Source organism: Meleagris gallopavo, chromosome 12 (assembly GCF_905368555.1).
Source record: "Meleagris gallopavo chromosome 12, MGAL_WU_HG_1.1, whole genome shotgun sequence".
Lineage (NCBI taxonomy): Eukaryota > Metazoa > Chordata > Aves > Galliformes > Phasianidae > Meleagris > Meleagris gallopavo.
The window spans coordinates 334,114-358,590 of NC_139415.1; the positions used below are offsets into that span (position 1 = coordinate 334,114).

The following is a 24,477-nucleotide window of genomic DNA, read 5'->3' on the forward strand; positions in this document are numbered from 1 at the left end:
ACGGGGCGGCGTTAACAGAGGGGGGCTGCAGGGCCGGACGAGGGCCAAGGAGACGGGCTGAGGAGCTGGGAGTGTTCAGCCTGGGGAAGAGAAGGCTGCGGGGAGACCTCACTGCGGCCTTCCAGGACAGGAGGGGAGCTCACAAACAGGAGGGAGAGCGGCTCTGTACGCGGGCAGATAGCAGTAGGCGGGACGAGGGGGAACGGCTTTAAACTGAGAGGACACTGAGGTGAGGTGTGAGGAGAACACTGTGAGCACAGAGGCGGTGAAGCGCTGGCGCTGCTGCGCAGAGCTGCGGGTGTCCCATCCCTGGAGGTGACCAGGACACGGGCGGGCCCTGGGCAGCCCGCGGCAGGGCCGGGATCCCATGATCCTCCTGTCCCCCTCCCACCATCACCCCCCGTTCGTTCCGTCCCCGCTCCATGGCCCCCTTCCGCTGCCGCTCCCGCTTTCTCCGGGCGGGGCGGGGCGGGGCGGGGCCGGAAGCGGCCGAGCGCGCGGGCGGAAGCGGAAGTGGCGCGGGGCCGCCGCCGTGGTGCCCGCGATGCTGTCGCTGGACTTTCTGGACGATGTGCGGCGCATGAACAAGCGGCAGGTGCGCGGCGGGGCGGGCGGAACCGGGCGCACGCAGACCCCGGCCGAGCCTGACCCCGCCGCCCCCTTCTCCTCCCCCCCAGCTCTACTACCAGGTGCTGAACTTCGGCATGATCGTCTCGTCCGCCCTCATGATCTGGAAGGGGCTGATGGTGGTGACGGGCAGCGAGAGCCCCATCGTGGTGGTGCTGAGGTAAAGGCGGTGGGTGCGGTGCGGTTGGGGCACGGTCGCGGCCATGGTTTGGTGACGGCGGTGCCTGGGTGTCCGGCCCTCTGGAGGATGCTCTCTTGAGACGTGGCCCTGCGTCCATCCCAGCTGCCAGGTCCCGGTGGGGCAAAGCCTCTCTAAGGATCTCCAGTCTCAGTGGAAGACGGGGGAGAGGATGAAATGCCCGCAGGGACGGGACAGGCGCTGCTGAGTGGTCCGGTGGCAGGACAAGAGGTGCCGGGCACACACTGGAGAGCAGGAGGTTCTGCTGACCATCAGCCAGCACAGCGCGGGGGACGGAATGCCAGTACAGGCTGCCCAGGTGGGCAGAGGAGCCTCTGTCTGTGGGGATGTTCAGAAGCCACCTGGATGTGAGCACCTTGCTCTGAGTGTCCGTGCTGGGCAGGACTGGGCCAGATGGACCCAGGGCTCCCCTCCAACCTCAGCTGTTTGATGGTTCTGTGAAGCAGGAAGGCGAAACTTACCACCCTGTGTAAAAATAGCATCTTCTGTTTCTGTCAGCTGTCAAATATGTATGTTACAGGGGTGGTCCTGGAGGAGGAACAGAGGAGGAACTAAAGGACATCAAAGAGCTCAATCCAAGTGTTTTTGAGTTCTGTCAGACCTCGTGGAATAACACTTGGCAGTGTGGGTGAAGCATGGGAAAGGAAGGCCTTGAAGCAGGAGGCCTGGCACCAGTGGTGGACACACTGCTTGGGGTGTCACTGCTGCACGGAACTGCATGTTTGTGGCAGGGCTCACCTTGTCACTGAGGTTGCAGCACTGTAAAGGCCATAGCAGCAGAGCATTGCAGCACAGTTACCTCCTGGTCACCTCTCTTGTTGCTGCTGTGTGAGTAGTTGAAGAATGCAACGAGTCTTGATTATTGAACAATTAATGAGATTGATGTCTTTGAGATGCTAGCAAATAAATTCTTACAGGGAAGAGGTTTTTTTTTTTTTTGTTTGTTTGTAGGACCTGGTTTGCCACTACCAATGAGCATTATTACACGTTATGTTGTGTCCTCACTGGTATCCATTAACTGCATTTTTCACAGCTACTTATTTTCTTTTCCTGATCTTCTAGTGAGCTAGGAGAAAGAGAGCTGCAGCCATACCCTCATACACGTGTGGCCGTGTAAGATGAATAAGTATACAGATGTTGTAAAGTATTGGATGATCAATAAGCATACAGAGAAGTTAGGCTAATAAGATTATGACATTGGAGAAGATAATCACAGATAAACAGAAAATGCTCACCAGTGTTGTGGGCTCACAAGAAACTCCATAAGGAGCAATCTTCAGAGAGAGATCCTTCCTTAGTGGCAGTCAGCCCTTAAATGGGGTCTAGGAGAGGTGGAACCAAGCTCCACTCCTTCTGATCACACAGCTGAATTGCTTTCACCTGCGGCTGACTCAGAGCTCCGCTCAGGTGGTCAATCAGAGGTTCAGGCCATGATCCAACAATTTCCCTACAGGCCAAAAATAAGGGATATCACCATAACTGGATATGTTTCAGGTGTGTGTAGCCTCACAAAAGCATGATGCCATGGGTACCACTCATGGTATGCCCTGCTTGTGTCCTCCTCCTTTCTGGGACAGATTCCTCCTGGCGGAGTTCTTGGGCAGTGACTGGGTGCTGGCACAGCCGGGTGCTGTGTGGGTATCACACGTGTCCTATTCTTCTGTGGCTGCTTTGGACTTTCAGTGCATTTTTACATCAGTGTTAATTACTGCATGCCATTTAACAAGGCTCAAAAAGAAAAGACTTAGAAGCAAGTGGCACTCTTGATCCCTTGAAGTTCAGGGGAGATGTTTTGTGCTGCTCTTTTCAGTGATTAAGACACGGGGTTTTAGGTCACATCCTCTCTTCTTATCTCCTGAACAGCAGCTTCTCTACAGTCTTGAGATGAAACAGTGAAAGTTCATTGTTTCCTGTTATATTGCATTATTTATTTGAAATTAGGAAGGTTAAGTATTTGATAACAGTTGCCATTTACAAGACAGGAGAAAAACAGCTTGAATAGCAGTGCCTGAAATGAGATAGTTAAGCAATGTGATGAATCACAATAACAAATTTTTAGCACACCCATCTGTTTGTTCCAGATGGGAACATAAGAGCCCGTGTGTTTTCAGCGCTTTGTTCTCAAGGACCATCTATCTACCTGTGAAAAAATAAAATGCAAAAGCTCCCTCCCCACCACTGCAGTACTGCCAGCATAGCACAATGAATTCAGTGCTTGTAGAGAAGGTGCTGCTCATTGCCAGCTGTGTTATGAGGAAGAGAGCATAATGATTTTCCTGTTGGTATGATTTTAACCTCCCTGCTGGCACTGATCTTAATTGCTGCTAGTATAGGGATTAGAAAATCCAAATGGAACAGGGGTTAGACACATGCCTGTCCTCCAAGTCTGTGCCATTATCTTAGGCATTCTTCTTTAAAGACACTGCAAGCTTTCTCTTAAAAGGCTATAAACATTGAAGCCTGATTCTCAGTGTTTAAATATTGCTTAATTGCTCCTCTTCTCTTTTTCAGTGGAAGCATGGAGCCTGCATTTCACAGAGGAGATCTCCTGTTCCTAACGAACCGAATTGAAGATCCAATCAGAGTGGGAGAAATTGTGGTCTTTAGGATAGAAGGAAGGGAAATTCCTATAGTCCATCGTGTCCTGAAAATTCACGAGAAGTATGTTAAGAATTTGAGGGGCTTCTATTGCAATTGTTGAATTAATTGTCTTTTTCCTCATCTCCTTGGTTAAGTGAATGGGTGGAACTTCATTTAAGAGATATCCAAGTGCTGTAGGAAGTAACGTCAACGTTTCCAACAGTCCAGATCTATCCCCTTATGAAGATCAGCTGCAGAGTTCCCAGGCTGGGGAGTCTGTCCCAGTATCCTGAACTCACTCTGTCACGTAGCATCTCCTGTCGTTTCCATCCCAAATTGCCTCATAACTTTGCTGCATTGTCTCCTCTAGGTATGGCTGCAGTGGATGTGTTAAGTGCCTACTGCAGTAGAACTTTATGCATGAAGAGCGTTTTCAGCACAGTGTGCACTATTTTAAATTTTGAGGGACCTAACCAGGGGAAGGGTTTTTTTGTACAGTTTTCTTCTCTGTAGGAATCATTATAGCATCGTTATATTCAGAGTATCTAGATGGGCTGCACTGTCCTTGTACAATTTGTATTCAAAATGTTGAGCAGAGCGTGTGTCTGAAGAATTGAAAAAAACAGTCATTCTGGCTTGATTACTGAACAGTTTGGTTTTCCAAGCAAGACTTTCTCTTCTGTTGTGAGCCATCTTATTTGTCTGTTCTGAAGCAATTGGGACTGTTCAAGGCCAGCAGTCGGTGGAGATAAGATCCAGCCCTATGAGAGATGTGAGTGAAAGCTAAACCTTGAACTGAATCCCTGTTTCTTCATGCCAGAAGAGCTGGCATGCTGAGAAAAGAGCTGAATGGGTAACCCCATTTGAATGGGGTCCCAGCATCTTTTTGCTGAGTAAATTAGGAATGAACTGGAGCTGTACCAAGGCTCAGAGATCCGTTTCTAGATTTAATGAATCACTTGCATTATATGTAAAGGTGGCATTCAAGGGTTATCAAAGAATAGCTTGGCTTGGGTTGGGAAGGACCTCAAAGATCACAAGCTCCAACCCCCCTGCCACAGGCAGGGTGGTCAGCTTCCATATCTAATAGTAGACCAGGCTGCCCAGGGCCCCATCCAACCTGGCCTTTACCACATCCAGGGGTGGGGCATCCACAACTTCTCTGGGTTGCTGTGAACCAATGAGGTTGAAAGGATAGAGGTTCTCTCTCAAGCATTTGTGGCAGACATAGCTGTTGGAACATCTAGTCTGCCCTCCTGGCCCAACTCAAGCTCCACCAGCTTCATGTACATAAATAGTTCAGCTGAAATCCTGACTGCAAGAATGTTGTAGACATAGCAGATTGTTTGCTGTACAGATTGATTCTGCACCAAAACCTGTTGCGGGTTAGTTGTTTTTCAAAGTGTTTGTTCTTGATAGCTTTGATTTTAAAAAGAAGGTTGGTATAGGCAGTAAATCTGCTATCAAACACTGTGCACACGCTTTTTTGAGATGTCTTGGGAACTCTTTTAAGTGAAACACTACTTTCCTTCTCCCCTGTTGCATGCAAAAGTCTCATCTGGGCTCCAGTGCTGCTGCTTGGACTGGTGATTGAAAAGGTAAGAAAAGTCAGGGTGTTCTCTGTCTGCTTTCAGCCAGTTGTTGAAGGAGGAGCGGAAACATGCTCGCAGTGTAACAATTTGTCTCCAGACATTCTTCACCCTGTTTTTTGCCTGGCTTTATCTCAACACTAGGTATCCACTGCTTTTTTTTTTTTTTTTTTTTTTTTTTTTAGTGGAATCATAGTACCAATCCTAGATTTTGTGAAGTCAAGTCATTCTTCAGTATTTTTGATTGCATTAAAAAAAAAAAAAAAAAGACAAACCCAAACTTGATCCTTATGTTAGTAAAGATGAAACCAAAAAATGAGTACTGTGACCTAAGCTGAGCACTGGAAGCAGCTCATAGTTTGAGGTATCTTGCTTCTCTCATTAGTTGAAGAATATTTTTCTGGTGGTGATTCTGAATTCAGGAATTTCCTCTGGATGGCCGAAGTCCAGTTTGCTTATGGGCTGAGAATGAAGATCATGGAAAGACTCTGTGAAAGCTAACAGGAATGTCAAAATGAAGAAAAGCAGAATTCCCCGTTGTCCACAGTTTTGTGGCAACTGGGGCTTCAGTTCACAACAATATTGTTTCAATGAGAAAAGCTTTTTCTACTTACTAGCTTTTTCTTCATTGTTCAGAATGAAATTGAGTTCGCTCCTTATTACAAAACAGTCTGCCATCCAAACTGGCGCAGTGGTTGTGCAGGAGAGCCAGGCTGGTTTTCATTTCACCTTTCAAACAGCAGAGCAACTCTGCTGTGGGCTTCTCACACAGGTTTATGATGCATCATGGAAACAGTTCAGTATGATGGTGTGCTCCTTACACTGTCAGTCTTCAAAAATGAAACTCCATTATCTGCGTCTTTGGGTATCTCTGTCTTTTCCTAGACTCTGTAAGTAAGCTGCTGGGGTTTTGCCATTTCCATACTGTGAGCCAGATGTGCTTTGAAGAGACATCTGTTCTATTTTTTTCCCTCCTTTTCCCTTCCAAGGCTCTTCTATCATGTAACACAGATTGCTGTTTGGCTATGATGAAAACAGCAGGGGCTCTGAGGATCTGCGTGCTTTCCTGTACAATACTTGACCTGTTGTTTCTCTGAGAAAGCCAAAAGGATTGAGCAACAGGAATGCTCCTGCTTGGCATCTGCCTCCGGATACCACAGGGAGGCAGCCCACTGCTTGGGCCAGTCCCCAAGCAGTGGCACAGACTGCTGCTTTGAAACAAGCATTGCTAGTTGTCCATCCAGCCAGGTGGAAATGCCTAGAGAAGGGAGAAGAGAGCAAAACACAATGTGTAAAGCCAGAGCAGGACAGCACTGTTTCTAGGTCAGAGCAACAGTTCAGCTACTCCTGGATCCTGGTTCTGATGAGCTAATTAAGGAAGAGTTAGTTAAAGGAAGGATTAAATTAGAAGAAATTAAAGACTAAAGAGAATGAAAGGATTAAAGATTAAAGAGAACGTACAGCGATAATTTCCCTGCTTTCTGTAAATTATGGTTTTGAGCAAGAAGTGTTATTCTGTATTAATAGCCTCATTTTCATTTTGATGTGGGTATCTGGTCACTTACTGATGTCATTCTTTGCCACCCAAAATACTTTGTCATTGAGACATAGTTCAGTTTGTACCTGTTACCTCTGGTTTTGCTTGGTGGCATCTGGGTGTTGTATGAGAAGAGGCAGTGAAAAGCTGTTTGTAGCTCTGTGTCACTTACATGGAACTGCTGTCCTATCTCCTGTCAGTTCTGTTGTTTCCAGGCTGAAGAGCCTTGGTCTTTTCTTTGTACAGAAGTGGCTCCGGACCTTATTAATCATTTCTGAACCTTGGCCAGGTCTTCTCTCCAAAAAGGATGTAGAGGGTTCAGAGCTGTACAAAGCATTCAAGACGTAGGCACATCCTGAGTTCATGTCATGTCATAAGGGATTGTTTTATCTGTTTTGTCCCTCTTTCCTAATAATTTCTGTGTTTCAGCTTGTTCCTGACCAATACTGAGTACAACTGTATGCTTTAACCCCAGAGCCTCATTTTCATAGAATCACAGAATGGCTTAAGTTGGAGGGGACTTTAAAGATCACCTAGTTCCAACCCCTCTGCCATGTCAGGGTTGCCAGCCACTAGATCAGGCTGCCCAGGATCCCATTCAACCTGGCCTTGAATGCCCCCAGAGATGGGACATCCGCAACCTCTCTGGGTAATCTGTACCGGTGCCTCAGCACCCTCTGAGTGAAGATTTCTTCCTAACATCTCACCTAATTAAAACACTCCTGTGTTTTAATTCAAAGCCATTCCTTGCCCTTTCACATCAGACCATATAAAGTCAGTCCCCTTCCTGCTTATAAGCTCCCCTCCTGTCCTGGAAGGCCGCAGTGAGGTCTCCCCGCAGCCTTCTCTTCCCCAGGCTGAACACCCCCAGCTCCATAGCAGAGGTGCTGCAGCCCTCGCAGCATCTCCGTGCCCTCCTCTGCCCCGCTCCAATTTGGATGGTAGTACAGACCCCAGAACTCAACATTCGTGTATAATGCAAGATGGGCATTGACACGAGAGGTCAAATCCATAGTCTCAGTAGCTGTACCTTCACTGGAAAGGGCTGGTTCTGTTCTTAAACTCTGCAGGAAAGCTTGCCTGGGGACAGAATTCATTCTTCTGTTTGCATTTTTTTCCCAAACACAGTCTTCTTTCCTCTGCATTCAACAGTTTCCCTCTTTCATCCTGCTTGAACATCTAGGATGTATTTGCTTCTAGTATCTTTGTGTTAGTCTCGACACGCTAATTCTAGGACAGCTTTTACCAAGTTTTTTGAGTTATCTTTCTGACTTATCTTTGCCAGGCAAAATGGCGACATCAAATTTTTGACGAAGGGAGACAATAATGCTGTGGATGACAGAGGGCTGTACAAACGGGGGCAGCACTGGCTGGAGAAGAAGGACGTAGTAGGACGAGCAAGAGGGTAAGTGGAGTTGAGAAAGATGCAGCTTTTTGTATTGCTTCCCCAATGCTGCTTGTTAATCCCCCTCTCCTGATGTGCTTCCCGCTGCGTTTTTGTGACCTGCATGGAAGTATTTCAAATGGTACCATGGAGAGTTAAAAGAGAAGTGTAGTTGCGTTCTGAGCTTGGCCCAAGTGAAGGCATCAAGCTGTGAGCTGCATCATGAGATTTTGATGCTGAACAGACACCAGTGCAAAGGCAGTGCCTGCTCTGGCATTAAGACACGATGAGAATATGTGTCAAAATTATTTTTGCATTTCACAGTCCTTCCAGGCAAGAGAGATCTGAATTTCTAATGTGGAACCCTTGTGTTCACAATAAGGCTCTTAAGCCTTATAGTGCAGGTTATCATCAGGGTTGTTAGAGGCCTGAGAGCCTACTTGCTCAATAATTCCTTTCTCGTGGAAGGAAACAACCACCAGTGTCCAATCTCCACAGCTTGCTTGATTCCCTCTTGTTGAAGTTGTACTTCTTCCTGAGGATCTTTTTTCGATTAGACAGGACAGCTCAAGTACCCAAATGTAATCTAAGCTTCATCTTCCTGATAATCACACACACACACAAAATCTTACCATTAAGCATTTTTTTGTATTCCACATCATGCATAAGAATGTCACTTTAATTAACCATGAAGAGTGTTAGAATAATTGGAAGTAGATAGCTGACTCTTGGCTCGTTTAGATTTTGCTCTGCTCTATAGCAGTTTCTAAGGACCCTACAAGCTACACTGTTTCTAGGCTGATTTTGTCTATCCCAAGGAAACTCCAGAGCCATTCACTTATTTTGAATCAACTTTTTGCAAACTGGGTACTGATTGCCACTTCCTTCCTCTCAAGAGAATAAGCTGGTATTACACCAGTGTTTTATTCCCAGTGGTTACTGCTAGAAACGTGCTGGCACCTGGCTGGAGGTTCACTGTGCTGAAAGGAGCTGAGAAAGCAGGATAAGCAAAAAGGTGCAGGTGGTGGCAGTTTAATTTGGTTGAATTCCCTTGCAGCACGCCATGCATAATGAGCGATTTGACTCTCGCTGTTTGATGCAGAGGAACGTGCCTTCTGGACAGGCCTCTACTCCTTTTGCAGTAGCTCTCAGAGGAAAGCCAGCCTGGTTGAAGATGCAAGCACTGGCTGAAGCAGATCATCTTTTCCTAGCACTGCTGAATTAGGTCAAATTGCCACAAGGCAACACTGGGCCTTGAGCACCAGGAACCTAGAAGGTTGATGCTGACATAGGAAAAAATCACCAGTTATACTAGTAGAGGTTGTGTGCACCTTTGAATACTCTTCTTTTAATTTATTTTTTTTTAAATAATAGAATTTTTATTCTTGTAGATTTGTGCCCTACATTGGAATAGTGACCATCTTAATGAATGATTACCCAAAATTTAAGGTAAGAGTTCTTTCATTTTCTCCCCCACCAGCTAGAATTACTCTGTGAGAACTTTGCATGCTCAGGCAGAACTGTTTGCCCAGTACTTCTGATCCTGTTGCTGCATCTTTAGACGTGAGTGTGCACTCTTTTCTCTTCTGCTTTGTCTTACAGTATGCAGTCCTCTTTCTACTGGGTTTGTTTGTGCTGGTCCATCGAGAGTAGCCTGTTGCACTGAAGTACGTAGTGAAGATTCCATGGATTTTGTAGATGAACATTTTAAGTAGAAGATGATGGTCCAATGTGCCGGGAGGAAGAAGAAAACGTACATTTCAAAGCTTCTTGCCAGTTTGGGTTTGTTTTGTTTTTTTACTGCCTACGGGCGAATGTTTGTCACAGTATTTCCAATGGTTTGTCACATTTTAGCATTTTTAGTGAGGTTTTTTATATTAAAACTTTATGCCAAACTGTTCAGTGTTTGTACTTTGAAGCTGAGCTTCCTCTCCAAGTGCCTACAGGACTGTTTCCTTTAAGTCTGTGCCTCTGCTGGGCAAATGTGACCTCTCCCCATGTTGACTGAACTGTCAAATGGTGATCTGTGGAGGTGATGGTTTTTTTACAATTTAGAACTGGAATAAAGATTTTACATCTTGCCCAGCATCTTGCCACATTTTTCATTATTGCCCAGCCTCATTGCCCAGTTTCCCTGGGGAGGAGGTAGACTTTGTCATTGCGAGTGAACTCCTAGAGCCCAGTGAATTGACTTATCCTCTCCTTACAGAATAGCAGCTGCTCCTGTCCTTTCTTTCTGAAGAGTAAGCAGTCCTGAGCTGTAGATTCATTCAGTATTTCTGTGTTCCTGTAAATCACACTGAAATCATCTGCTTTAGGGCTGCAAGGTGTTTTGGGCAGAAGATGGCAAAGGATTATTTTGAACACAAACATTCAGTGCAGCCCTGGCTAATAGAAGATATGAGATGGGAAACATCCACAGCTGTTTGGCAGGGATGATTTAGTAGATGCAATTGTGTTATGTTTTTTGTTGGCTTTTTTTTTTTTTTTTTTTTTTTTTTTTTTCCATTTTGGAAAAAGGATCAGAGTGCCCCTAGTTGGCCACATCTTACAGCTCATGTGGAAGCTACTTTTTGTTCAAACTCCCACTGCCCGGAGGTTTTAAAGAAGCTGCCTCTCATCACCACATGCAACAGCTTGTTTTGTGAGCTTCTTGGTCTGGTTAGTGGTCTTGTTTGCATAGAGGTGGTGTCAGAGGAGAATTTAAGACACAAGGCAGAAGCTCTGGAATATCTGCCTCTACACACTTCTACTGATTGTGTGACCATTGTAGCTTACGTTCATGCTGTCTGTGCTGACTAGTGGAAAGATTTTACCTCCCCTTCATTAGGGCAGATCTTCACAAGAACAGGCATTGGGATCATGGTGTCTTTGCTGTCTCCAGCTGAGGCTGCCTGACCCTTCTTGTGCAGTTGTCTCTGGTTGTGTTGCTTGGCAGCAGGAGCCAAGCTATCCCTGCCTGTGCTGTCCCAGGATTGACAGCTTTCCTCTTGATCTTGCAAAATCTACCAGCAATTCAAGGCCACTGTTTGTTACATCAGTTGCATTTCACTGCATCCTCTATTCCCTCTTCTTCATGACTGCTCCCAGATTGCCCAGCAACAGGGATTATTGAAGATGATTACTGCTGTCACACACTCAGCTTGTGTAGGGTTACCCTTTCTTGTGTAGGGTAAAGCAGTCTGGAAGGGCAAGGACAAAATCTCATTTATGTTCTATTTTTGGTTTCTTGCATATATACCTTGTTAGACTTGTGCAATGTATAGAGGTGCTGTGTCCATGAGGCCATTTTGTTTAACACTCAGCAGCTGTGCTGACCTACAGTGTCCCTGAACAGAGCCAGTTGGTTTAACTGCATGGTTTGTTGCCTGAGTAGAATCATAGAATCCTTAGGTCTGTTCCCTTTGAGAAGGGACTTCTGAAGGCCATCTAATCCAACTTCCCTGCAATGCACAGGGATCCACAGCTAGATCAGGTTGCCTAGGGTCTGATCCAGCCTTACTTTGAAAGTCTCCAGGGATGGGGCGTCAACCACAACACTGGGCAACCTGTTCCAGCGCCTCACCATCCTCACTGTAAAAGATTTTTTCCTTATATCTAACCTAAATTTTCCCTCTTCGAGCTTGAAGTAATTTCCCCTTGTTCTATCACCACAGACCCTGCTAAAAAGTCTCCCTTTCTTTCCTGTAGCTCCCCTTTTGATACTGACAGGCTGCTATCAGGTCACCTTGCAGCCTCCTCTTCTCTCCTCCAGTACTGAGGACTCCCCATCTGGATGTAGTGCTCCAGGTGAGGCCTCACAGTGCAGGGCAGAAGCACAAGATCACCTCCCTCATCCTGCTGGCCATGCTTCTTTTGATACAGCCCAGGATAAGGTTGGCTTTCTGGGCCACGAGGGCACAGTGCTGGCTTATGTCCAGCTGCCATCCACCAGGACCGTCAGGTCTTTATTGGCAGAGCTCCATTCAATCCTTTCATCCCCCAGCTTGTACTGTTAGTGAAGTTTGCCTCGACCCAGGAGCAGACTTTGCACTTGGATTTGTTGAACCTCGTGAGGTTCTCCCAGGCCCACTGCTCAGCCTGTCTAAATCCCTCTGGATGGCATCCTGTCCCTCTGGTGCGTCACCATGTCACCACACCCCACAGCTTGGTGTCATCAGCAAACTTGTTGAGGGTGCACTCAGACCTCCCTGTCAGCGTCATTGATGAAGATATTAGAGTATCAGTACAGCACTGACCCCTGGGGGACACCACTCATCACCAATCTCCATCTGGGCATTGAACCATTGACCACCACTTTTTGGACTTGATCCTGCAACCACTCAACAGTCCACCCATATCTTCCCAATTTGGAGAGAAGGATGTTGTGAGGTGAAGCAAAAAAAATGTATTTGCAAACAGTCTACAAACAGGTCCAGCTGCTAACAATAAGCGTTGGGCCTGCAGCTCTTTGAGTAATCCTAAATTAGTAAGACAAAACAGTCATAAAAATTTGTATCTGCCATTTGCCACTTTTGTTGGAGCATTCGAGAAGAGAATTTGGATACAATTTGTCAGAATATTGGAGTGAGGGATGGGATGTTTTGTCAAAGCCAAACCAAAAATCTCTTTGAGGGCTACTGCCAACATGGAGCACCTTCCCAAGGACATCAGAGCAACATTTCTGTATTTGTAAGTAGCACTGATGCTGGGTCTGCATTCCCTGCTTTGCCTTTGTCTTGAATTGTTCTGTGCATTAATTAAAATTTATTTTAACTTGGGATCATATAAGGGGCTGAGTCAAGCTCTTCTGAAGTCTGCTAATCAACACCTCTCAGTGGAAACTTGCTGGAATTGCTGCAGGTGCTCTTTGGGCTCTCTCGCTTTCACACCTCGCAGTAGCTGTTGTGTTACTGTCACTGAGTTAATTAAAAAAAAAAAAGGGGGGGAGGGTAAAACACAAAGGGATTCTGATTGTATGGGATGTAGGAATTAGCTCTCCACAAGCACCTGCTGAACCCCAGCTCCAAGAGATGAGAAACGGTCCTTTTAGATGTCTGGAAATGGTGATGCACCCGTCCTGCCTGCAGCACGGTCCCCCCGCTGGCGATGCCGGCTGCTGGCAGCAGGTGTCAGCAGTCAGTGCGGCTGAAGACTGCAGCTTTGGGTACACGAAGATCTTTCCCAGCTTTGCTCTTGCATGGTGACCCACAAATGAGCAGGAAGAGTTTGAAAAATGAAGGATGTTTTGGGTAAAGTGTGGGGTAGTTCCAACCCAGCTTTAGTGCTTGTTGGGGCCATGGTGTGATTTGGGAAATGACCTCCACAGGCCATCTTCTGCTTCTTCAAAGCTTGGTGTAGCTGAGAACATGGATCTGTGTTTTTGCAGCCATGAAGTGAGGTGTTGGCTCTAATAAGAGTGAGGATTCATGCCGCAAATCCACTTGCAGCTCCAATGCCCACCAGCTCCTGTGCTACCTCCCACATCCCCTTCTGCATCCCTCCAACACCTCTCCTGCCACTGCGGGAAGGGAAGATGCTGGGGATGAGGCTGCAGAGGATGCTGACTGGGAGCGTGGGGGCAGGATGGCAAAGAATGCTGCTGGCTCCATTCCCTAACTCTTATTCTGCTTTGCAGAGCAGAAAAGCTATGGAGCGTGCAGGATCTCTGGTTCAGCTGGTTGCTAATGCTGAAAAGTCTGGCGAGTGCTGCCATGCTCCTACAGAGCCAGGGGTTTTGCTGTTTAGATGGGCTGAGGCTTTGTGTTTTATTTCAGTTTTGTTCTTTTTTTTAAAGGTGAAGCTGCTGCAGGAAAGCCTTTGAGGCTTAAGGATCTCAGGGTGGCTTAGGAAACATGGAGACCTTTGTGTCGCAGCAGGAATGGGATTTATTTGTAAAGCATGTGGGTGTTGAAAGGTCTGGTTTATAAAGAAAAAAAAAGAAAAAACAATGGGAAAAAAATCAGCCTGGGCTAAGACTCTGTTGTGGTTACAGCCAAACACAGCAGATTTTCTGGTAGACAGTGTCATTGCCTAATTACTGCTCGATGACATCTGCAGTTCAGGGCGCAGCTCTGCAGTGCACGGATTCCGGCAGGGGCAGGAGCCGCCTCAGAGCAAAGCAATGCTGGGGTGTTTCTGATCATTGCTACAGTTCTGACGGTTGACTCTTTTTTCACATCAAAGGCATAGAGGCAATATGATGGATGGGCGGTGAGCTGTGAGGAGTAACGTGCTGAAAATTGAAGCTCTTTGAAATGAAGGCTGTCTTTGTGTGTTTATGATGCCTGAATGCACAGTCATCAGTTAAACAGCAGTGAGCATTACCTGTTTTCCTCTGCTGCTGCATATTGCTTAAGCAGGGAGTTTCTAGGGGCTGCGTTTGTAAGACAATCGGCTCATGCTTTCCTTAATAAACTGGATGATTTCATGGTGGTTTTACTGCCTTTATAATCAGAACATGTCAACCTCATGTTTTCCAAGGAGAAGCTGTAAGGCAAAGCGTTATCCTTGGATAGAAGACCACTTCTTGCTGGAGAAACACATGATGGCAAACCCAGCGTACAGCTCCCAGAACGAGCTAAACAGGGATGCCAAGGGAGGAGAGGTGGCTTAGGCAGAGATGTCTCCTCTGCTGCAGCAGGAGAAACACAGAGCACCCCGACTGAAGGCCAGCAGTGTGGGCGACTCAGGGGCTGAATCAGAGGAGGAGGTGTCCTGGTTCCGGTCCTCTGACTGCCAGGTACACCCTGGTGATGCCAGGCAGCCACAACCTTCAGTTCCCATCCATGTCAGCAGTTCCTGGCACTGCTCAATGTCCTGAAGATGACTGGTCCACCCACCCTAGCTCTGGGGAAACAGCACCTATGTTGCGTCTTAAGGCAATTTCCTGCCTCTTTTGCCTTCTGCTCTCCCTTGCAGTGCCTCCATCCCTTTCTGCTCACGGGGCTGTTCATACACGTGTTCAATTCTAATAGGTCTTTTGAATGTTTGATCTAGCAAAGTTCCCCAAGCTCTGGGGGAAATCAAAACTGCACAGAGGTGTCTAATTAGGGACAGATTAGAAATGCACCCTGTGTGATCCAGGATGGCGCAAACATGCTCTCTTGCTCCCGCTCTCTCTGCCTACCCCCACATCTCTTGACTTTTCTGCTACTTCTCTTTAATAATTTAAGAGCACTTCTTGGAGCACTCTCTGCTGAATATCTTGCTATCGCCTTTGCTCTCCAATTTCTCTTTCTCCTATAGAACCAGCCTTGCAGGGTTTCAGTTTCCAGAGAGGCAGAAGTAAAAATAATGTGGAGAAAATGAACTTCAATTTAATTTTTCTAAGCCTAAATTCACTCAAAGAGGAACATCAGTTTTCTGCCATGTAATTCTGGTTGGGACACTTCTGATCTAGGCATGGATTTGCCTGCAAGAAAACACAAGTCTAAGTCTTCTTACAAAGCTGTTATTTGTACTGTGTCCAGCGGCTGTGGAGTGAGTGGGAAACCTCAGGGAAAACCACAACTCGTTTACTGCTTAAAAGAAAATTGAAAAACAAGATGTGTGAGATTTCAAATTTTATCTATTATAAACAACTATTGCTGCCCGTGGAAGAATGAATGTAACAGAGGGATTCAATCTTTGTAAACAAGAGGCAAATGCATCAAAACAGACCCTGGGGCGTATGACAGGTCTTTAAGTTTGACCTGGCTTTGGAGGAACAGTGAAGGAGAAGCTGAAGCAACTTATCTGCTGCTAAGAGTTTTATTGGCACCAGGAGCTCTGTGAAAGAGACGCACAGGGGGTTTGAGACCTTTCCTCTTTGTTTTTTATTAGAGCCATTGGTTTTGAGCATGCATTTTCCTGCCCAGTGGATATTGCAGGGCTAGGAAGCATGTGTGCTGTGTTTCTGGAGCTCTGCAGCTCAGAGTCCCTCCCAGACCGCCTGGGAGATGCATCTGTCAATGCCAAGGTATCAAAGCATAATTCAATAGTGAGGAAACAAAATGGACCTTGTTTTAAGCCCTATGAACCACGGCATTTCCAGATTGCTCTGTTAACTTTGCCTGCTCTTCGCTCAGTGTTAGCAAAGCCCTCTGTGCAGAGTATGACATGTTTATATTGCAGAGCTAGAGGAAAATCTGTTTTGCTTCGCTTTTAGGTACGTTTGGATTTGTTAATAGTTTCACAGGTCTGTTAGTACTCTCATCAGCCCTGCACAGGCTGGAGTTGCTCACTGATAAGGAAGGAGACATCCCAGGTGTCCTGTGGTGCTGCTGTGGGCTCTCGGAAACATGAGTGTGAGAACTCGCAGAAGAAACCAGTGAAGGAGAGGACAACAACAAACCTCTAGGCCTGGATGGAGATGTGTGGGACACGGACCTGAAAGCATTGAGCTATTTGCCTGCTCTGCAACACCCACCAGAAGCACCAAGGGACTCCTGGTGAGTGGAAATGTGGGGATCTGCAGGCTATAAACCAGATCAACAGGCTGGAAAGGAGTAGGACCTAATCTACAAGTAAGCTTGGAGCTTATTGAAGGAATCAGGAGGTGTGTCGGCAAGGTGATCCTGCTGGGATCATCCAGCTGCATTTCCCAAAGGTAGTTGACAAGGGCCCTCCGAGAAGGCTCCTAAAGAGAGGAAGGAGACCTGGAATACAAGAGGAGGCCCTTACTGGGAGAAATCTTTTGCTAAAAGGTAGAAGGAAACGGTTTCTGTAGCAGAAAACACTGTGCAGAGATTGTGTTCAGCACATTCAAAAATGATCTGCAAAAGAAGGCAAATGCTGAAGTTTGGTGTTGATATTAAGTTTTTCAGGGTTGGTGTGGATGAAGGCCAACTGTGAAAAGAGAGTAGGCAATAAAAATGATGAAATTCAAATGTACATACATACAAAATTGTGCACGGGGGAAAAAAACAATTTTAACTCTATTTATAAAACAATGGGTTCCGAGTTAAGTGTTACCATCTGGAACACTGGGGTTGTAACAGATTGTGCTATGAAAATGTCATTTCAGTGGTCAGTAGTCATCGAGAAAATAAATTGCAAGTGAGAATTAATAGGGAAAAATAGAGAGTAGAACATACCATGGCAGTTTCCTCCAACTGGAGGCATCAGGGGAAAACAGCAGTTCAAGCTGAAAGATACCAAGGTCCTTTAGGCTGCTTTGGGTGAGAAGTAATGGTTCCTGCAGGTGGGAAGGAATGGATCCAGCAACAGAGAGGCAGCTGCAGGCTGCTCTGGCCCAGCTCCAGGGGTTAATCCCCAGGAAAGGGGACTGTGGGCTCTGTGCAGACGCACACTGCCTCGAGGGCAAAGCCGTCTATCAGAAGTCCAGTCTATGCTGAGTCACCTCCATCCTTCCCCAGCTCCATTGCAAGGCACTCGGTGGCTGACAGGCGACTCTCCCGTACCACCTGCAGAAGCTAGTGTGGTGACCTTTGTTGGCAAAATCAATTTTCTAAAATAGAATTTGTAATGTCTTTTGTAAAATATATTAACTGGGAAGATTCCTTTGGTGGGAAATAGCAGTTAGTAAGATGAACTTCTGAGCTACAGAGAGCAAGCTGTGGAGGAGCATTGTAGTGACAATTTCTGCCCCAGGTGCTGGAACTTGGGTCTTTAAACCTCTCCCAAGAGGAGACTTCAAGTGTGGGTGCCAGCTGTTCTTCCTGAATTAGAAATATCATGTTTTTGCAATGAAGATATGGATTAAAAAATCCAGTGGAAATTCGGTCTCCATTTGAAAGCAAGGTCACTTTTGATGCAGCCACCTTTCAAGCCGTGTTTGTTCATTCTCAGGGTGACAGTGGAGGGAGCAGCACTCTTGCCTGCTCAGGAAGGGAATAGTTTGGCTGTAGTGTGATCACTACTGCAGTTGTTATTCCCTGGTGTGGAAAAACACTCTCTGGGTGGACCCAGTCTGTTGAGCATCCTGCCCAGGGGCTGCTTAGCACCTGTACAACATTCACTAGTGTACGGGAACTGCTGAATCATGGCCTGAACCTCTGATTGATCACCTGAGGTGAGCAGTGAGTCAGCCACGGAGGCACAGCTGAAGGCAATTCACCTGTGCTGCAGGAAGGGGTGGAGCCTGGCTGCACCTCTCCTAGAGGCATTGAAAAGCTGACTACTGGGGGGAAGGATCTCTGCTGGAGATCCCCTCCTCTGAAGTTTCATAGCAAGCCCGGGATAACAGTAAGCATTCCATCTATTCTCTATTGATATAATAACTGCTTAGCCAAACTCTCTGGCATATTTCATAATTATAACACCTGTATGTTCATTGATTATACAACTAGAAGTTGTGCTTGACTGTAATTATGCTGCTTAAGAGGGTGAGCTGTGCTGAGTTTTGGATTTGGGATCTGTGTTTTGGTGTTGGGAACTCAATTTTAACAAGACCGCTGCAGGGGACAAAACTGGTATTCTCAAACCTTGCCCATATAGCTTCCTTCAGCACCAACTGTGCTGCTCAGCAAGCAGTGGGCTTGGGTCTATTACCCTGCTTTCCATAAAACCCCACAGCCTGCATCAAGTCCCTGAGCAGCTATTGTGTTGCTTTTCCCCAGCTTGAAACCAGGGTTTTGAGCCCTTGTTAATTAAATCTCCTTTGTCCAGCTAAGCCTCTGTGTCCAGCAATTAAAGCAGTGTACCCTCAGCTTCTGACTGTTTGTTACAAGGCTGTGACAGAAAAGCTCCCCACTTTACCTGTTCCCAGCCTGGCTTGCAGTCTCTCATCACAGCCTGGAAGAGAGAAACAACCGCAGCTGCCAGTCAAAAAGAAGAAAGATCTGTGTCGGGTTGGTTGTGTTTCCAGTTACAATCAGATCAGAACAAAAGACTTTGACCTGCTTTCAATGCTGTCCTGGTTCTTGCTGCTAGGAAGATGACAGTCCTGTCCCTGGGGCTGCCTTCTCCTCTCTGTTAATCTCCCAGGAGCATTGTAGGGCCAGGCAGGAGCATGACTTAACCCTGTCACACTTCAGTAGGTGCTGTTAATTGCCTAGGTCTCGTTTCTTCTGCTCTCTCTGTAATTGGTATCACTTCATCCTTCCTAATCCTACCGGTAACCCATCATCTTGCTCATCCTCACTGTTACTCGCGTGTGGTGGCACAGTGTCAAGAGCAAGATCCAGTCCTCCAGATACTGAAAATCAGATCAGGGTGGAATCTCAGGCATCGTGTCATCTGACATAGGTGAAACCTTCCCACAGCATTTGTGAGGACCTTGTGAGCATGAAGCTTTATACTTTTTTTTTTTTTTTTTTCCCTCTTGTAACATTAAAGCTATGCTTGCAGTTCAGACTTTACCCCAGGCTGAGGGAGTAGTGAATTGCTTCAAGATCTTTTCTCTCCAGCAGCAATAAACCCTGAGAAGCATATTGCTAGCAGTCTTCCCTGTGCCTATTCCCAGGGAAACTCTCCTCCCCGCAGCCTGTACCTCCTGGTAAAGCAGAGCTTTGGGTTGGGCAGGAGCCCTGAAGGCACCAATAGGTCTGGTGGGTCACTGCTGGCTTATGGTGCTGCTTACCCTCACCAGACCTCATCCTGACATGTAGAAGAAGACAAACTGATTGGAAACGTGATGCTCTGTGCCTGGTTTGGCTGTGGTGATAAGGGAGTGGCGGTCATCAGGATCCTGACAGGAGCAAGTTGTTGTGTTTGGGCAGTGGGTCGGTGGCATCCTGTGGGAAGCAGCTCTGAGGGCAAAGGAGCTCAAGAGGATCAGCAGGTTTAAGGACGGGGTCTTCCAAGGCCATCCCAAAACTGAGGTAAGTGAAGGGTGCAGGGAGGGTGGGAGGAGGAGGGGTTCCCAGTGCCTGGCAATCCATGGCTCTGCGCAGAGCCGTTGTGTGGTTTTTAGAGGTTATTTTGGTGCTCTGTGGTCCATCTGGAAGGCACTCTGTTATTATTTCGGCACCATTTCAGGCTGCTTTGAGGTTATTTTGGGATCATTTAGTGCCATTTTGGGATTGTTTCAGAGTCATTTTGGTGCCATTTGGGCCAGTTGGAGCTAGACTGTCTGCGGGTAGTCTGGGCCTTTTGGGGACTGCTCTGGTGCCATTTTGGGCTGCACTGTGGTCGTTTTGGGGGTTCTTTTGGGGTAATAGTATAGACAAAGCCGCAGTGCAGCAGCTGACGGTGACGCGGCCCTGGCGGTCCCTGTGTGTCCCGCCGCACTGTGCGACGTCCTGAATGGACGCGGAGGGTAGGAAAGCAGCAGGCAGGGGCGGCTCGAGGAGGGGGCGTGGCTTGAAGAGTCCCCGCCCCCCCGCTCAATATAAATCGAAGCGGCGGCAGGTCTAAGCGGGAGTGTGTCCCGCGGGGGCGGCCATGGCGGTGATGTGCTGCCTCCTGCTGCTGCTGTGCGGCGCTGCGCTGGGACCCGCCGTGCACCTCGACTTCACCGAGCACCGCAGCCAGGCGGCCAAGATCAAGGTCAACCCCCGCGGCAACCTCTGGGCCACAGGTACTGGGGGCCCGCGGGGCAGAGCGGCCGGGGCGAGGGTCGGTGCTTGAGGCTGCGGGGCCGGGACTGGCACGGCGGTCCCGTGAGGGTCGCTTGGGGCGGGCTCCGCTCAAGCCGTCTTCTGAGGTCTCCTTTCGCAAACGGAGCTCGCAGTTCCTTCGGAGCAGGGATGGCCGCTCTGGGAGCCGTGGTGCTCCGGCTGTGCCCGGCGCTCCTGCGGGCAGAGGTGAGGGGCGCGGCTCTCTTTGCGGCTCCTGGCGCCGAGCCGCTGGTCCTACGGCCGTAGAGATGCCATCGGCGGGAGGAGGGCTCCCTGAGCGAGGCCCCGGGGCTGCTGGGCTCTTCTAGGCGTTGGTTTGCTTGCTGCTTCTTGTCAGGTTGTCAGCGTGCGGTGCAGGTCACAGCCTGGTTCTCACGCCGATGCCGGGCGTGTGAGGCATACGAAGGCGCTGTGTTGCAGGTCACTTCATGGGGAAGAAGAGCGTGCCCGGCACCCCGCGTCTGGATGAACTGCGGCAGCCGGCCGTGCCGATGGCTTTCGGCCCTTCGCTCAGAGCTTTGCTGGAGGACGTGGTGGAACTGCTTACCCGGGAGCTCCTGAAAATCCTCTTGCAAGAAAGACTTTTGGATGAGAACCAAAGAAAATACGATCTCACTGACGAGGTGAATATTGGCTGGTATGGAGGGGAGATGCCCGGAGCAGGGAGGTGGTGGAGATGGAAGCACCTGCACTGCTGCTGGAGGTTCTGCTCTTTCTAGGATTGTGTCCAGCTGAATAACAGGGGCTTGTTGTCCTGATGTTTGGAGGGCTGAGTAGGAGATGAGGTGATCTCCAGCCTAGGGGTTGTTAAGGAGCATCTGGATGATCCTCTGATGGAAATGAGGGTAGCTGGCTGCTGCAGCTGCCTTGTCCGTTTATCCAGCCGTGGTGAGGACAAGGAGTGCAAATCCTGCCCCCTCTCTCTTTGTAGAGAAAGGTCAAGAGAGACACTGCTCTGTATGTGCAGGAAGAAGAGTCTGTCCTGCAGAAAGGTTTTAGTCTTCTAATTCCCCTTTCTGGGGCTGTTTTGCTATGGTTAGGGTGCCATGAGGGGTCGTGTGATGTTGTTAGTTTGGCCTGCAGAGAAGTGAGGGTGTGTTATTTTGCTGCAGAACAGGTATTTGGGAGCAGTTGCATGCCTCGTCTGCAGCTGGGGTTCCTGTACCACATCAGCAGATCCTCACCTTCCTCTTTTTAGCTCCTTGATGTGGCTTTTCCCTCAGGGCTTTCCCAGCTCCTAGTGGGAAACTAGCCCCTGGGAGCAAAGCATGCATAGATCCTCACGCAGGAGGTGGAGATGGAATTGCTTGGGCTGTGTGTTTCTGCCCGTTTGCTGCCTCTTGTGTGTTTCCTTGGTGTCTTGTACTTTCTGTTCACAGCAGGAAGTAATGGAGACCCTAGAAGAGATGAAATCCTCATAGGTGTGTCCTATGTGCGCTCCCACTGAGCTGCCATGCTTGAGGAGCCATTCAGTAGCTGAACACAGGTAAAGCTGCTTCTGTCATCTAGAAGCACTGATTAGGCAGTGCTTGCTCCTGTTTGCTTTTTGGGATAGGCACAGGTGGAGTGGAGCTGCAGGGATGTGAGCCTGAGTGGTACTGATGCTCAAGGACCTCCCTGATTAAATTTCATCAGATTTAGGTAAACTGAGGATCTCCTTGGGACAGAAGATACAGCCGGAGATGGAGCCAGAGCTAGAACCCAGTGCTGGACATCAGCCTTTGGTATGTGAGCTACCCAGTGCCCATCTGGTGCCTGGATGTGAGGTGGCACCCCATCCTGGGTGCCTGGCAGGCAGTTGGCTCCTACCTCACACCAGTTCCTTCCAGAACCTCACAGCTCTCCTGCCTCAATCTGCACGTGCTCCCAGCTGGGTCTTAGATCTGTTTCTGTCCTTCAGGTACCCCGAGCACCTCTGGACTAGCTTCTGCCTCCCTGCTCCTTTTTTTCCTACCACTCTACCCCTTGAGCATCTATACCTCTGAGCTGCTGGTTGATATTAATTCTCCATGATGCCTTTGAGCGCTGTCGTTATACTTCTCTGTGGGACCTTCTTTTGCTCTTGTTGGGGTGACGTGACAGCAGCATAAATTCCTCCTGCTGTTCCTGCTTTCTCCCTTCTTGTGGCTGTTGTTGGACAACTGGGGTCAGCAGCCAGCCTGAGCTTGAACTGGTGTGTGTGTGTTGTTTGCCACCTGCCTAAGAAGCTGCTTAACAGCTTTGTGCTGTGAAACTCTGTACATCCTCTTCTCAGGGTCTGTCACTTCCATCCTGAAGCAGTTTAGAAAAGCAGAGATGCTTCTCCCTTCCTGTTAGTCAGTGGGGCAAGAACTAACACGCAAGTGCTGTTCTGGTGCTTCAGTACAAGAGCTGTGCTGTGCTGCAGGGTAACTGTCAAGGGAATGCAGACTACTGTTAAAAACTGAGCAGACCTTTTACATTGAGGCAGTATCATTGATCATTCATAAACTGATTCTCCCTTTCTGTGGGCTCCTATAAACATTAAACAAATCCTTTGCTTCACATGGGCTGGTCCTGCCTGCTGCTGGTGGGATTTGTCTCAAAATGTCCCTCCACGAAGCAGGATCCCACACACCACTCCATGCAGGTCATAGCAGAAGTCTCACAGAACAGGAGAGGGCTGCAAATGGGGATTCTTCATCTTTTTAACCATGTGCACGAGGCAGGGCTTGGCTCTCAGTGTGTTGAGGTTTCACAGTGCCACCCCAGGGCCGAGCCTATGTATGTGATATCAGCTGAGGTGGCACAGGGGAGTTGTGGCTCACCATTGTGCTTTTTCTTGTAGGAGACTGGGCTTTTAACAAAGGTGCTGGAGAAGTATTTTTCAAACTGAAGAAGCGCAGCAGTGAAGGATGAGGTCGGCAGGCTAAGCTGTGCATGGCAAATGAAGGAGAGCATCATCCTTGTGGGTTACTGTAGCAACATCACTTTTATTTATTTTTTCTGTAATACTGTTAATAGTGATTGCTTGTATGAAAAGCAGATCCTCCCTGTATATTTCCTGTATGTTTTCTGCTTCCTTGATGTCTGATGTGCCCCTGTGAATAAAACCAGCTCTTTGCAGATGCTAGCTCAGACTTTTTCTTGAGAGTGGAAAGGCAGACCCCATGGCTTGTGGAGGAAGAATGCAGAATGGAGGGAGGCTCCTGCTTCTCATAGGCAGGAGGTGATAGGCTGTGCTCCCTGCAGCCCCACTTTTTGTTCTAAAACAAAATTACAGACGTGGGTAAGTTCTTACAGCACTTGCTACTGCAGCAATCCTCTGTAATGCTTCATTGGTCTTCGACAGTCCTGGCTACTGTGGATTCCTGGTGGACACTGGATGTGTTGCCCATCTTCAAAAAGGGCTGGAAAGATGATCCTGGTAGCTACAGACCTATCGGTACCGGGGAAGGTAATGGAACGGATAATCTCAGGAGCCATCATGGACCAGTTAAAGGTCAACCAGGGGATCAGACCCAGTCAGCATGGGTTTACAAACGGTAGATCCTGTCTGACAAACCTGATTTCATTCTATGACCAGGTGACCTGCTTAATGGATGAAGGTGAAGCTGTCAATGTGGTCAACCTGGACATCAGTAAAGCTTTTCACTCTGTCCCTCACAGCATCCTCATGAAGAAGTTAGTTGCCTATGGTTTGGATGGGCATACACTCTGCTGGGTGAAACACTGGCTGGATGGCTGGGCCCAAAGAGTTGTGGTCAGTGGAGTCAAATCCAGTTGGCAATCAGTCACGAGCGGTGTCCCCCAGGGCTTGGTAGGGGGGCTGCTTCTATTCAACATCTTTATTAACAATCTTGACAAGGGGATTGAGTGCACCCTCAGTAAATTTGCAGCACCCTCCCACCACCAAGTTGGGAGGGAGTGTTGATCTGCCAGAGGGGAGAAAGGCACTACAGAGGGATCTGGATAGACTGGATCGATGGGCCAGGGTTAATTCTGAGTTTCAATAGGGCCAAGTGTCAGGTCCTGCATTTGTCAGCTTGTTGTGAGGAAACCCTACAGGTGTGGGGAGGAGTGGCTGGAAAGCTGCCTGTTGGAAAGGGACCTTAGTGTGT

The 24,477-nt window shown here is 48.0% G+C and overlaps 2 protein-coding genes across 7 annotated transcripts; both read left to right on the plus strand.

Moving 5' to 3' along the window:
• Nucleotides 1-437: 437 nt before the first annotated feature.
• On the plus strand, nucleotides 438-9,811 carry SEC11A (SEC11 homolog A, signal peptidase complex subunit). Its single transcript, XM_085233846.1, has 6 exons — nucleotides 438-595; nucleotides 678-787; nucleotides 3,338-3,487; nucleotides 7,818-7,937; nucleotides 9,308-9,365; nucleotides 9,519-9,811. The coding sequence occupies exons 1-6, from the start codon at nucleotides 545-547 to the stop codon at nucleotides 9,567-9,569; spliced, it is 540 nt and encodes a 179-aa protein (XP_085089972.1). The 5' UTR covers nucleotides 438-544; the 3' UTR covers nucleotides 9,570-9,811.
• A 10,359-nt stretch (nucleotides 9,812-20,170) lies between these two features.
• NMB (neuromedin B) lies at nucleotides 20,171-23,482 on the plus strand. 6 transcript variants are annotated; one of them, XR_002118754.2, is made up of 5 exons: nucleotides 20,171-20,358; nucleotides 20,819-21,021; nucleotides 21,781-21,884; nucleotides 22,034-22,122; nucleotides 23,205-23,482. XR_002118754.2 is itself a non-coding variant. In XM_003209298.5 (3 exons), the coding sequence occupies exons 1-3, from the start codon at nucleotides 20,223-20,225 to the stop codon at nucleotides 23,250-23,252; spliced, it is 387 nt and encodes a 128-aa protein (XP_003209346.1). In that variant the 5' UTR covers nucleotides 20,172-20,222; the 3' UTR covers nucleotides 23,253-23,482. The 6 variants fall into 6 exon arrangements, 1 of the variants encoding a protein (XP_003209346.1); XR_014885940.1 differs by having other exon boundaries at nucleotides 21,781-22,122; XR_014885939.1 differs by having other exon boundaries at nucleotides 20,172-20,358; nucleotides 20,819-21,884.
• Nucleotides 23,483-24,477: the final 995 nt, after the last annotated feature.

Bases quoted from the DNA above. Each gene is read 5' to 3' on its own strand.
- NMB (XM_003209298.5), top strand. From the start codon at position 20,223: ATGGCGGTGATGTGCTGCCTCCTGCTGCTGCTGTGCGGCGCTGCGCTG. The intron at 20,359-20,818 runs GTACTGGGGGCC...GCTGTGTTGCAG, and splicing joins CGGCAACCTCTGGGCCACAG to GTCACTTCATGGGGAAGAAG. The intron at 21,022-23,204 runs GTGAATATTGGC...TTTTTCTTGTAG, and splicing joins AATACGATCTCACTGACGAG to GAGACTGGGCTTTTAACAAA.
- SEC11A (XM_085233846.1), top strand. From the start codon at position 545: ATGCTGTCGCTGGACTTTCTGGACGATGTGCGGCGCATGAACAAGCGG. The intron at 788-3,337 runs GTAAAGGCGGTG...TCTCTTTTTCAG, and splicing joins CCCATCGTGGTGGTGCTGAG to TGGAAGCATGGAGCCTGCAT. The intron at 9,366-9,518 runs GTAAGAGTTCTT...TTTGTCTTACAG, and splicing joins ATGATTACCCAAAATTTAAG to TATGCAGTCCTCTTTCTACT.